Source organism: Pelodiscus sinensis, chromosome 10 (genome assembly GCF_052426305.1).
Source record: "Pelodiscus sinensis isolate ZL-2025 chromosome 10, ASM5242630v1, whole genome shotgun sequence".
Classification (NCBI taxonomy): Eukaryota; Metazoa; Chordata; order Testudines; family Trionychidae; genus Pelodiscus; species Pelodiscus sinensis.
The window spans coordinates 57,038,169-57,052,519 of NC_143061.1; the positions used below are offsets into that span (position 1 = coordinate 57,038,169).

General features: G+C 44.4%; 1 protein-coding gene across 5 annotated transcripts in view; it reads left to right on the forward strand.

Annotated features, from left to right (window-relative positions):
• Positions 1 to 12,222, forward strand: part of ILKAP (ILK associated serine/threonine phosphatase) — a 31,881-nt gene extending 19,659 nt beyond the window's left edge. For 4 of the 5 annotated variants that reach the window (XM_075917864.2, XM_075917868.2, XM_075917867.2 and 1 more), the window contains 8 exons: positions 948 to 1,074; positions 1,908 to 2,014; positions 2,653 to 2,746; positions 3,200 to 3,287; positions 6,108 to 6,271; positions 9,387 to 9,506; positions 11,069 to 11,150; positions 11,883 to 12,222. In XM_075917864.2, the coding sequence (XP_075773979.1) occupies positions 948 to 1,074; positions 1,908 to 2,014; positions 2,653 to 2,746; positions 3,200 to 3,287; positions 6,108 to 6,271; positions 9,387 to 9,506; positions 11,069 to 11,150; positions 11,883 to 12,023 (923 nt within the window). In that variant the 3' untranslated portion in view covers positions 12,024 to 12,222. The remainder of the gene's footprint in view (positions 1 to 947; positions 1,075 to 1,907; positions 2,015 to 2,652; positions 2,747 to 3,199; positions 3,288 to 6,107; positions 6,272 to 9,386; positions 9,507 to 11,068; positions 11,151 to 11,882) is intronic. The other variant, XM_075917865.2, reaches the window with a different exon arrangement.
• Positions 12,223 to 14,351: the final 2,129 nt, after the last annotated feature.

Here is a 14,351-nt window from a genome sequence, read left to right on the forward strand (position 1 = left end):
AATCTGCTGCCACCACCCAAGTAATGTTAAGAAAACCAGGGAAGAGATCACTTGGGAAATCTCAGCCCTAAAGTAAAACCAGGACACACAAATTAACCAATACCAGGTTAATAAAAAAGAAAGAATGTTTATTATCCCACAATATTCATGTTACAAGCATTATGACTAGATGGAAAAGTCACCAATTACTAAACTCATGGGGAATTCCACCATAGGCCAAAGCTTAGTTGCAAAAGAGAGGAAAACCCATTTCTAAATGCACAGACATCAGATTCCCATTCCCAAACAATAAAACCTAATGGATTTATCTAAACTTTACCCTACTTACAGATAGTGAAGAGTCTATTCTTGAAGGGGGAGAGAGAGACATGTCTGTCTTCCCTTAGTATCTGGAGAGAAACTGCCAGGGACAAAGGAGGGGAAAACCAAAAATTCCTTTGTCCCAGTTTGAAATCCCTATTTGCATTTTTATTGGCTGGCTTAGGTACAGTTAACCTCTTAGTCCCCAAGCTGCTACCCATCCCTCATGGTCATGACACTGTTTCAAGCAAGTTTCTATAGAGTGTATAGTGTGCCTCTCCTGGTCAGGTAATGATATCCCAGTCTGATGTGTTTTATAGAACTGGCTTTAACACTGAGAATTGGGTGCCCTGCTTCAGGAGGATGCTAAACTATCTTACGTTTTCTGATGTTGGGGACACTTAATACTAGTGTCACTAATCATGACATTTTCAGCAAAAGATTTCAGTCTGACTCTTTTTAAAAAAAAAAAAAAACACCCACACCTTCAATTTCAAGTACAGTCTATGCAGGGCAACAGACGCTTCTTGCCATAATGCCATGGGATTTTCAGGATCTTGGATAGAGGAAAATGATCACCGGTTTCTAAATCAGGCTCAGGCCATGGTGGAGTTTCATGTGTGTAATTTTGCTTTGTTTCTCACTAGCTTCTGGAGGCATCTTTGGACTGAAAGGTTATATGGCAGAGAGGAAAGGTGAACGAGAAGAGATGCAGGATGCACATGTTATCTTGAATGACATTACTGAAGAGTGCAGCCCCCTGCCCCCTCAAATGTAAGTAGGCCAGACCTCTGGAGCCAAGAAGTAACATTATAGGAGAATATAGTTATGGCAAGGAGATGAAAGTGCTCCCATTACCTTTGCTTGGGCTGTTGACAATGATCCCTCACTCTGAGCAAATGTGGCTCTTGACTCAATATTGCTTTGTGTGGTGACATGGGTGATTTGAATTGAATTCCTAGCTCTGCCACTGATCTTGAGCAAATCATGTAAGGTTTGCTGATGCAAAAGGTGCCTCATTTGTTAGGTGGCTTACATCAAGTGCCGAAGACCTGACTTCTTCTTTTTATTTATTTATTCTCCTGAAAGCTGAGTACAATGCCACTCCCACTATCTTCAGTAAAAGCCAGCTCCTCCTAGTACTCTGGATATCAGGCCCAAGATACCTGAATATAGCTGTTTAAGCTAAATATGTGATGTAGAACCAAAGACAATTTGACAATAATTAGTATGTCCCATTATCTCTTGTTTATAGCACAGCTGTACCAAACATTCTGCATGCAGAGAATTTCTGGGACATGATAGGTTGGCATCTGTGAATAGCAAATTCTGAAATTGTTGGAGAGAGGCTTCAGAGTTGGAGTGCCCATGAGGTGGAATATCTGGCTGTTGTTAAATGTGGCTGGGGGCCATAGCCTCTTTTCATTTCCTGGAGGAGATAAACTCATACATGCTAGATCTACCCCTCTTAAAGGAAACATTACTTTTTCTGTTCCAATACTGGTAAGGAGAGCTGCTAGGGACACAGGCCTCTTGACTAAATTTTAACTTCTGGCTGATACCAGCCCATTCATAGCTAGTTTGCATTAATACTACTTCCTTCACAGAACCCGTGTCTCATACTTTGCTGTTTTTGATGGCCATGGGGGAGTTCGAGCCTCAAAATTTGCAGCACAGAATCTTCACCAAAATCTGATTAAGAAATTTCCTAAAGGTAAGAGAGGCCCTTGTTGAGGCATGTGCATCATCTTTCGTTCCTCATGACTTGCAGCTGTGTGTCCACTAAGAAATTACTTCAGACTGCAAGAGCCCTGGACATGGCTGTGAGTGGAATGCGTTGGATGACAATGCCTTAAGACAGAAGATAGGAGAGATGAACCAGATGTTGAGCAGATTTGTGAGGCTATCATACCAAAATCCATATAGTGTTAGCTGGGTTATGCAAGTTCCAGGAAAGCACCATAGCAGATCTCCTATGAACAGTGCTCGACATATAATGCAGTCTACTCGCTCATGGCGAGTAGATTGCAACCCGGAAGAGCTGGGTTCGGGCGATCTGCGCATGCGCAGTGCGGCTGGCGAGCAGGGCTCACCGCGGTTTGGCGAGCCCTGCCTATGAATATGGTTGAGGAAAGTAATACAGTGTCCCTTGTCTTCTGGGCTGTTATACATACTGGCCATGCACATTTACATCTCGACATTTGGCAGTTGGGCATATTCCTGTGGTCATATCTTCTGTGTGTGTGCGCATGCATGCCCGCGCGCAAGCATATCAGATAGGTGAGGAGAGGACAGGAATAGATGTCCATGGTATTTCAACATGAGCATGTGCCACTTTCTTTTGTGCGACAGGAGAGGTAGTCAGCGTGGAGAAAACGGTGAAGAGATGCCTTCTGGACTCCTTCAAACATACAGATGAGGAGTTCCTGAAGCAGGCTTCTAGTCAGTAAGTACAAATGTCCCCCGGAGCTACCTGTAACTGTTAAAAATGTCTACCTTTCCCAGGCCCCAATTCTGAGTTATGCTTCCTCAGTGCTACAGCCAGAAGGTGCAACTAATACATATGGCAAAGGTGACTTTAAGTTGTTGCTCCCTGCCAAGAGTCCAGTTAGCCCATATGCAAGTTGGAGCTGCAGCCTTCAATGGCTGCTGATAGGTTAGCAGAGTGGCCATAATAGCCAGAGTGTAGTATTCCTCAGCCCTGCCCCCCTCCACTACCAGCTATACAGAACAGCAGCATAAGGCTACTCTGCACTGTAAGAGTAAGACCAGGATTGGAGGAGAGGGAAATCACACAAACCTGTGAGTAAAAACAGGGGGAACTCCCAAACAGAAGTTTGGTGATTTTGTGCTAGCTGATTGGATTAGTCCATTGTAACCTTATTTCTGGTGCCTTCAGGAAGCCAGCCTGGAAGGATGGTTCCACAGCGACCTGTGTCCTGGCTGTAGATAACATTCTTTACATTGCCAATCTTGGAGACAGCCGGGTAAGTAGCACCGAGAAACCTACTGCATAGATTTCCCTTGTATGACGTACCTGCAGGAGGAATGGATTTTCACTCTTTTTGTAGGGATTCCTGCTGGAAGATGCTTTAAGTAATTAAAGTCCCCATCTACACAACCTTATTGTTACTGAGTTTTGCTGGAAGAGACTGGACGGAAGTAGCTGAGAACTCCCCAACCATTCCTACACAGATTCATAGAATACTAGGACTGGAAGGGACCTCGAGAGGTCATCGAGTCCAGTCTCCTGCCCCCATGGCAGGACCAAATACTGCCTAGACCATCCCTGATAGACATTTATCTAACCTACTCTTAAATATCTCCAGAGATGGGGATTCCACAACCCCCCAGGCAATGTATTCCAGCGTTTCACCACCCTGACAGGAACTTTTTCCTACTGTCCAACCTAAACCTCCCTTGCTGCAGTTTAACCCCATTGCTTCTTGTTCTATCCTCAGAGGCCAAGGTGAACAAGTTTTCTCCCTCCTCCTTATGACACCCTTTTAGATACCTGAAAATGGCTCTCATGTCCCCCCTCAGTCTTCTCTTTTCTAAACTATCCTCTTTGAGAGGATGGAATTTAGTGTAGCTGAGAGTCATTCTAGGTTCTAACTTGCAAGGACATAAAGCCAGCCATACTGAGTCAGATCAGTGGTCATTCTAGCCCAGTATTCTGTCTTCTAACAATGGCCAATTCCAGGGGCTTCAGAGGAAATGAACAGGAAGTCATTAAGCCATCCCCTGTTATCCATTCCCAAGGTATGTCTATGCTACAAAGGAGATCAGAGCTGCCACTGTCAGTCTTCCAGGGTTTTAATTAGCAGGTCTAGTTAAGAGAGCTATTTCAAACTTAAAGGGCACTTTGGTCTATGCCAGTAGCCCTGCTTCCACGAGGAGTAAGGGAAGTCAAAGGGTGAGTGTAGCTGAATTAATGTAGCTGAAGTTGTACATCTTAATTTGACCTTATCCCATAGTGTAGATATACCCTCAGCTTCTGGCAAACAGAGATTGGGGGCATGAGGTTGCATCTCTGACCATCATAGCTAATAGTTGTTAATGGGTTTATCTTTCAGGAACTTAACTAGTTCTTTTTTGAATCCTATTCTAGTTTTGGTCTTCACAGCATCCCCTGGTAACAAGTTCTACGGGCTGACTTTGTATTGTGTGAAGAAGTACTTTTTGTTTGTTTGAATTTCATCTGCCACTTGGTTGCTGAGTGACTCAGTTTTGTGGGATCCCTTTGTAATTCTTCACAATCTATTTTGGAATTTCCTATCAAGTAATTTTGTCTCCTCTCCAAATTTTGTCACCTCCCTCTTCACCACTTTTTCAGATAATTTACTAGTATGTTGAACAGTACTAGTCCACCACTGTTTACTTGTCTCTCCATTCAGAAAATTGACCATTTATTCCTACCCTTCCACCTCCTCCATCTTTTAAGCAGTTACTGGTCCATAAGAGGAACTTCCTCTTACCCCATGACTGATTAAACACCTTTTAAGAGGTCCTGTAAATGCCTCTCTGCAGTCCCAACTGGGGATGTGAATGGTTAACCAGGTAATGGCTAACTTGCACCTGGGAGCAGCCCACCCGCTTTTTTGTTGTTTTTTTGGTAGCTGCCCTTCTGAAGCTAAATGATGGACTTCTTTGCTGTCTTTGCCCCCCAAAGGGATTTTAAATGTAATTATATTATCACTATTATCAAGCAGTTCGGCTATATTGACCTCTTGGACAAGATCCTGTGCTCCACTTAGGACTAAATCAAGAATTGCCTCTTCCCCTTGTGTTTTCCAGGACTAGCTTCTACAAGAAGCGGTCATTTATGGTGTCAATATCTTTAGCTCTGCATCTCATCCTCAGGTGACATGTACCAAGTCGATAGAGAGTTGAAATCCACCACTATTATTGAGACTTCTAGTTTTATAGTCTTCCTGAGCATTTCAGTCACAATCACCATCTTGGACAGGTGGCTAGTGGTATATCTCTATATTCTTGTTGATCAAGCATGGAATTTCTATTCATGGAGATTTTCTGTGGTACAATTTGGTTCATTTCAGTTTTCTATGATATTGCGCACACTGTCCTTCACTTCACATAGTACCACTCTCCCACAAGTACGGCCTGTTGTCATTCCTGTATATTTTGTACCTTGGTATTACTGTGTCCGATTGATTATCATTATTCCACCAAGTTTCTATGGTGCCTGTTATATAAATATCCTATTTAAGATCAGGCACTCAGTTTTCCCTTTTTAGTATTTAAAGTGTGTGTGTGTAAGTGTGTAAGCACTTATATATTTTGTCAATGTTTAGTTGTCTGCCATTGTGATGTAATTTACTGCCATACTGCAAATTTGTTGTGTACTTTAGCTGTCTCCTGGTAGACTCTAGGTGGTGCTAGATACCTTGTAGTTAGTGATGTCATGATATTATTTTTAAAACTATTTGTGTAAGATGGCCTAGGGATGTAAAATCCCATTTAATTGGCCAACTGGTTGTTTGGTTAACCGATTAAAGGGGGCTGAGTGGATGCTGGAATGTCCTTACCCTCCACCACAGGCAGAGGCTGCTCTGGCTGGGATGCCAGAGCAGCTCCTGCCTGCAGTGGGCCAGGTACCCAGAAGGCAGGGACAGCCTGGCGTCCCAGTCATCGTTGGACTTCCCGATTGAACCTTCATATCCTTGGTAATACCAGTCCTCTATCAAGGGGATGAAATTTAATACAATGATTTTTGGTGGTGGTATGAGTTTTTACTTCCTGAGCAATTGAACCTGAGAATCTTTTGTTCTGCACTTGTTTGGTAGAGCCTTAATATTACCACTTATGAGGGATTTTTGTCAGCACAGGCGATTTTGTGTCGTTACAACGAGGAGAGTCAGAAACACACAGCCTTAAGTCTCAGTAAAGAACACAACCCTACCCAATACGAGGAGCGGATGAGGATACAGAAGGCTGGAGGAAATGTCAGGTAAACAAGAGTGCACAAGAGAAGAGATGGGAATGAGCCTGAATTCCCATCTGGCATTGACGTGCCAGGCACACCCAACTCCCATAGAAGGGGATTGTGCTTAGCATGTTTGAAATTCCAGGCACATAAGACTCTTGCTAGAATAACCATTGTTTATGGGGTGCCCTCCAGGAATCCCATACCTGGAATCATTGGCTAGATTTCATGTTCCTGGCCTTAGAAACTGAGGGTGGCTTTACCCTAGAGGCATAGTACTGTGTTGCAGTAGCAGGAGGGCATAGCCATATTATGTACCTCTGAGTGAAAGCTAGATGGCATTGAGCAAGTACATATCAACTACAAAGTTTTGGAAGAAAATTCTTTATTTTCTGATTATTTTAAGTTTTGTCTGAGTCTGTCCAAGAATTCCTCTTAAACAGTAAGAGCTATGACTACTAAATTCGGTATACCGCTTCCTCTTATCATAACTTAAAGCAACGCAATGGTTTGGTTGTGCCAGGAAAATGGGATGTGCCTGGAATGGGATTGCTCCTCATAAAACCATATGGAAAAGAAGCACAGGCGATGAAAGGGGATGACTGGGGGTATTCCCCTTCCACCTCTTTCCTGGTCCAGGATTGCCCTGGCCTGAACCTCCCATACACACACCCTTTTAGGGAGGGTGAGGAGGCAGTGTCTCCCCTCCACTCATTAATACGGAACACTGCTAGCTGTTCCTCTTAGTCAGGGAACAAGGGGAAAGTGCACAGTTTGCTTCATTCCTCACTCTGGTTGTGGAGCGCAGGGGGCAGATGAACCTGGACCTGCCCCAGCTGGGGGACATGCACCCCTCACTCAGCTGTGCCCGCTGGAGCTGCAGCAGCCATGAAGAGGCACTTCTCACGTGGCTCCAAGCTGCTGTGGTGAAAAAGGGCCCAGGTAGTCCCCAGGGCAGCCTGCATACTGAACCCATCATCCCCAGTCCCACCCCCACAGCAGTGATTTAAATGAAGAAAAGCAACAATTGAGTTTAGGACCTGAGCAATGATGGGTAAATCTTCTAGTAATCCATAACAGCAACAACAACAACAAAAATTGCTCCTCGAGTATCTAGAGCTGCTGGTTCATGTCCTTGAAATGTTGTTACGCATGCAGTGGCACTCTTCATTCATCACCTAGGGGCTTGTCTATAGACAGTTAATGCAGGGCTAGGTGAGGTGTTCATCCTGTCCATGCACCCTGAAAGCCCTGTAGTATGCTTTGCTATACCCCCATTTCAAAGCAGAGTAGAATTTTAGTTTGTCAGCTGGCACAGCAGGCTAGTGCCAGATAGAGTGACACTCTAGCTTGCCATGGACAAGCTCTTTGTGAAGGCTGAGGCTTGAGATGTTCCCTATATTTAAAAATGGTACTCTTTCTAGAGCTGGACTTTTGTTAAAGTGCACTCACTCTTTGTACACTTGAATGCACTGAGTCTGGCGTGTATTCATATTTGAATATCTGCTATAGTTTAGTATTTGATCACCTGAATGTTTCCTCTTTACACAGTCAGTGTTTCAGCTAGTTACATTGAGTTTTACAGAGAAGTCAAAATCAGAGTATAAAGATGTGTGGTTTTGAGTTTTTTAAAATTCCTAAACATTCAAAAGATACAGGTTCCTGGAATTGTACATTGCGGGATGTGGGAATGAGTGGGCTACATCTTGTTGTAACTCTAGCTTTCTGTAGAAATGGCATGTCTCTTATCTTCAGTGAGCACATGCCATTATTTGTGTTTATCACCAATCCGACTCTGCAAAGTAGGAAGGAGATGAGCAAGTCTCTGGTAGTTCTTTGCAGACTTCAGGCAACATCTCCATTGGCTAGGAATCTGTCTGTTTCAGTGGTTAAACATTTTATAGTAGAGAAAGAGGGAGGAAGGGAATTATCAGCACGTTGAATTAATTATTGCAGTTTAACAAGAGAACATCTGAATGGTGTTCATTCAAGTTTTTCGTGATGGACTAGGTTCTGCCTACTATTCTGGATTCAGAGGTTTATAGTCGAATAACATGTACATTCAGTCTCTGCCCAGATAGCTCTGTGTATTAGTCAGCACACAATACAAGTGATGCTGTGTATTAATGACCCTATATAAAGCTTAACTAAAGAGAGGATTAGATAGGCAGTGTATCTGAAAAGGTGGGAGGGAGCAAACTGATGAGGGATGGGACAGCTTGAAGAAATGAGCAACTATCAAATGGAGAATCCGGGCCTAGGCAGAGATGAGGCCATGACTGGAGGAGCAGTGTAAGTGAATGGCAAAGAGATGCAGAGATCAGGAAGGAACAGGTCTCTGTAGTTAGTCTTCTGAAAAACCAGTTGAGAATTGTGAATTTGTTCCAAGATGGCTAGGAAGTAAGGGTGCTTGGAAAGAGGAGGTGAAGTGGTGTCTCAATTTAGGGCCCTTTGTGGCTTATTCTCAGCTTGTCATTTCAGAAATGGTAATGAGTTGTCAGCCCTTTACCCCTGCTCTGCCATTGATGTCTGCCTTCATTGCTCTTGGCTGCACTTTCATGCTTTCTCTCAAACATGGGCAAAGCCTCTATTTTTACCTTCAGATTCTTCTATAAAATTCATCTCTGCTATAGCATCTACAAAAATCATTGGTGGGATTAAACTGCTTGTTTGCTCTGACAGCTGCGTATTACATTGATCAGAATCCTCTGATTGTTACTTTGCTCCTGTATGATGAGTCTGTGTGTTCTCATGTCTTGCATTTGGACTATATATTTAAGGCAGGGAGTACCTTAGCACGCAGATCAGCTGTGTAAAACTTGTGCTATGATCTATAGCTCTATCCCAACAGGGACTAAGGCTGCCATCTATGAAAGCTTATGTCCAAATAAATCTGTTAGCCTTTAAGGTGCCACAGGAGTCCTCATTGTTTTAGTGGCTACAGATTAACATGACTACCCCTATTATACTGAGTACCTAAAGAATAGGCCATCAGGAGTAGCTCCTCTGCATTTTAGCTCTGAGCAATGGCTTGAGACAGTTCAGTCCCCTTTCAGCGAGAAAGGAATGTGTGGTGTTGGGAAAGCTAGTGTCCAGCTGAATTATTTTGTTCCATCTGGACTTCCTTTCCATCATTCAGGGATGGGCGAGTACTGGGTGTGCTGGAGGTTTCTCGTTCCATTGGGGATGGACAGTACAAGCGCAGTGGTGTCATCTCTGTGCCGGATATCAAACGCTGCCAACTCTCACACAATGACAGGTAAAGCATGTCCAAGCAGAGTGTAAAGCAAGGTATGTGTTCAGTGTCCTCTCTGTTTAGGAGTTTGTAATACAGAATCTTTTCAAGTCCGCACCAGTTAGACTCTGATAAGCTGATTCTCATCACTGCAGTAGCTCTTTTCTTAATTTACTCGGCTCTCCATCAAAAAGCACAAGTGTTCAGCGTGTGGAGCAGTGCAAGCATATGTAGCACTGCCTGAGCACAGAGTGACAAAGCCCCTGCACTAAACAACTTACCATCTCCAGTAATTAATATGCTGTATTATGAACAGGGCTGATACTTCCTACTATTAAGGTTGCCTGACAATTCCTGTTTTAAGACCCTGTTCTTATTTGCTTGCAAATTTTGCCAAATTCTAACCATTTGGACTAAAATATTATATTTTGGGTGCATGCCTCAGGCTAAACTATCTTGGATCTTTTCAGTCATAACTAAATGAGACTAGAGATTTATTTTGCTTATGTTAAAAATTCTTGTAGCTTTTTTTTTCTGGAACTGATTGTGCCCCTGTATTCTGGTGGTCACATATGCTCAACAAAGATTTGCTAGAACAAGGGTGAACAAACTTTTGGCCTGAGGGCCCCATCGCGTATGAAAACTGTATGAAGGGCTGGAGATTGTGTCCTCAAACAGCTAAGCATGGCCCAGCCTCTTCTTCTGTCCAACTCCCCGACCCCTCGATCTCGCCATCCAGATGCAGCCCATGGGCCATAGTTTGCCTCCCTCTGTGCTAAAATCTCCAAAGATTCTGTCTGCACTATGCTCCTTCCTGGCGCTGGAGCAGACTTCCCTTATGATTTTTTGCTCTGCTGCTGGGGGTCATGCAAAGGCAAGAGCTGGGCCTGGAATAGAGCAGGGACACTCCAGTGCTCCCCCCTGGAAGTTACAGGTCACAAAGAGCAGTGAAGTGCCAAGGGGACCTGGGCTGGAAGGGATCATTTCTAGAATGGAACAAGGTGCAGGGAAGGGGGAAACTGGGAGTTGGAGGGACTGAGTTACTGACTGGGCAAGGTGACTGGCAAAGCAGTGGGGGAGGGCAAGTGAAACATCTGATGAGCAAGGGTGGGGAAAAGGGACTAATTCTGACACGGCAAAGACCCCGTAGTCAAGTTAGAAAATGCCTGATGTAATGTGGGAGGCCCTAATAGTTGTACTGGGGTACCAGCCGTGCTCATACCCCTTATTTCCTCACTTCTGGCCACTTCACAGAGGGGAGAGAAGAACAGAACTTTCAAGGGAAGAGCAAGAACTGTATTTCGGCAGCACACAGTAACTTTGCCTAAAGTCATACTTGTCCTGACATAACTCTGCTACTACATGTTTATATTTCTGACATACTCTCTAGTTAGGGTGAGGAGGTAGCCTGTGGGGCATCAGCATACTTTTCAGCAGGTGATAGCAGTACTGTTGAGGGTTAGCTGTGTTTTGCAAAGTCTTCCTCAAGATTCTAACGGGGCATCTAGTAAAAACAATTGGGATGTTTTGTAGTTGTAGGAGGGTGGAAGGGCCTAACTATTGCCTATTTTTGATTTTCTTTTTAGGTTCATTTTGTTGGCCTGTGATGGCCTCTTCAAGGTCTTCTCACCAGAAGAAGCTGTGAACTTCATCTTGTCCTGCCTAGAGGTGAGGAGAAGGCAGCTCTAGGGTGGGGCTTGCATGTGCAGAAGGTGTGAAATAACAGCAGGCCTGCTGTCTGGGGGAGTATACGGGGGCACAAAGGGGACACGTGCCCTGGGGCCTGGTGGTTCTAGAGGGCCCGGAGCCCCCAAGCCCTTTAAATCGCTGCTGGAGCGCTGTGAGGTGCACTCCAAACAGCTCTAAGGGCTGGGGCAGTCCCACTCCTTCTGACTGAGGCCCTGTCCCTTCCAGGAGTGTGGAGCTACCACCCATTACCCAGGGGCCCGATGTGGCTGTCAGCTCTGCTAAATACCGGCGTGCTGGGAAAGGGAGGGCACAGAAGAGAAATATGGTTTTTGGTGGCATACTGTCAGCTTACGGAATGAGAGCTTCTCTAAAATGCTGTCGAATGTTCTCACTCTGAAATGATTGCTTATTACCGTTATTTATTTGTCCTGTATAACCCATCTCTGCTCCATGGGACCATCACCATTTTATTGTCTCCCAGCCCCAATACGAAGGAGAGCTGTGCCATAGCCAGTATGAGATCTTTCCTTGTATTCTTATGAAATTCCGTAGATGAGCTGTCTGGGCCTTTTCCTAGAGGTGGAAGAAATACAATCCTGAAGACTAGGAGGATGTTTAGAGTTGCCCAAGTTAAGTTGCTGTTAGATTGTGCAGCATCAAACTATCGTCTGCATGAATGTAGTGTGGTATGACATGCATCTTTTTCAACAGGACAAGAATATCCAAACAAGAGAAGGGAAACTAGCAGCTGACACTCGATATGAAGCAGCCTGTAACAGGCTGGCCAACAAAGCAGTGCAGCGAGGTTCTGCAGATAATGTCACTGTAGTGGTGGTTCGGATTGAGCACTGAAGGAAACGTGCAGGGATGAAGTCCAGAGCTGTATGTGATGGATTTAAAAGCAACAGCAAAAGTTAGTGTGTGTGTGTGTGTGTGTGTGTGTGTGTGAGAGAGAGTATGAGTGAGTGAGTGTGAGAGAAGGTTACGGTGGGGAGGCGGTATGGGTCTCCTCTTTGAGTGCTCTACATTGTAAATAAACTTCTTTTTCTAATTGTTTTAGGATGGGGGTTTTTTGTTAGTAGTATTTTTATAAACTTTATAACAAGGCAGATTGCATTTTCTGTTACTGGAGTTAATACTTCATGAGGAAATACATTGTTCAGTTTCAGCTATCTAATGAAAGTCCTAAACAAATCACAGCTCTACCACAGGAATTGGGACTGTATTTGTAAGAACATACCCTTTTATCATTGTAATTTGAGCCAGTTAAACAGAGATGTGGGGGGAGGAAAGGGAGGAGACTGCCAAATAGAAATGATGGGGAAAGAACCATTGTCTTGAGGTTTGTAACAGTAATTACAAAGGCAAGGTCAAAACTGGATAAAAATCACAAAGTAGCTGCGGGCATTGAATAACTCAATCTTAAAACTGCAGTCTTATTCTCATGCTTCCTTTTCACCTATTCCTCTGTAAGATAGTGGTACTGAGTAGCTGTACCTACAGCTCTACCTACAGAAGCAAGGATTGCATTTTATCCATTTTCAGTTACTCAGTCACAAATGGCTAGTTTACCATGCTTGGAGGAGTGAGTCCCTTGTATCTGAATAACTGAGAACTGAATCTGTGTCTGTAAGCATGGCTCTATAAGAAGAGGAAGGCTGAGTTAAATGGATGCATTTTTTCTGCACTTCTAAAATTCAGCCTTTTGTGCAAAATGTTAGTCAGGCCCAGTCCTGCTGCCCTGAAAGTCAAGGGAAGCTTTGTTCCAGATTTCATGGGATGCAGGATTCCCCCCCATTGTAACATGTTAAACAACTGTTATGAAATAAAGCAGAAAAATGTGGAGGTGCTTCTTCAAAAGACAACGCTATTTTTAAGGCGGTGAAGAGAAATCCTCGGTGCTAGCAAATCTAGAGAGCAGGTTTAGACTTGCCTCTGGTAACTACTGAAATGAACAGGCAAAGGATGTAATTATTTAGGGTCTTGGAAATTGGGGGAGGGGAAGAGGAAGCCACAAAAGAGGAAAAATAACAACTGGTAATAGACCTCGAACAAAACATGAGCCTGCTCCTCCTCTCACCATCCCGCACTTGTCTCATCGTGTCACGCTTGGGCGAGAGCGGGAGGCAGAGACCCCTGGGAGATGTCTGTAGTGTAATACCAGCTGCCTGTGTGACTGGTGTCAGATAAGAGTGGATGGGGCATCTTTAAGCAGAGAAGCTTCTGGCCACCTTTCCTGCTTTCAGGCTGTGCAGAGGGGTGCGTTAAACACCTTTTGAGGAGCTGGGCCTGCATGAACTCTTTTATTCCTTTTCTCTTTGCCACCTCTGCTTTGTGTGTGCCAAGTGAGAGGCGAGAGCCTTTTCTTTTCTCTGCCCATTGGCTCTCCTCACTCTTCCCTTCTGTTTCCTGTGGCTCTAGCTTCTTCATTTGTCTGTCATTACTCCCCTTCTGAACCCTCTTTGCCGAGACACAACTCAGGGTCTTACACATCCATTCCATATGACAATACCATCTAATAAAGAGTTCCGTAAAATGCTTTATACCGCGGTGAGGAACCTTTGCTGGGGTGGGGGCTTCTGACCCTGGGCTAGTAGATCTTGTGTGCCCTGTGGTGGGATATTGGGGGGGAGGGGAGAGCTGGAGTGCTAGTGCAGGATCCCCAATGCTGGGGGTGGGGGAAGCCCCAAGCTTTGGGGGCCAGATCCAGGCAAGCTGTGGGCTGCAGGTTTCCCACCCCTGCTTTATACCATACTCCTGTTTGTACTGGAGAGAAATCATACAAGGCTCTTTAACCTGCAGTGGGGGAGTAGCACAATAGCTGAGCTTGGAGACTAACTGCAATCTGCTTTGGAAGACCAGGGCTCACTTTAGCTTTATCACAATCAAGAACAGCGGCTTGCTGGCACTTCCAGAGCAGGGTGGCCTAGGAGACAACATCTATGACAGTTTAACTGTCTTGTCTGGACTTCCTTTTATTTAATCCTTGCTTTAGTATTTGGCTGTGAAGAGTAGCCACCCATTGTGGTGATATCCTGAACAGAAGTCCATCTTGAACATTCTGTTGCTGTGCAGTGGGGGAGCAGAGCATGCTGAGGGGTTTTTTCTTCCTTTCCTTTGCTAAATAGCAATAGGTTGGATTTCTTTTAAAGACACAAACAGATTTAAGCAGTTAGGGGG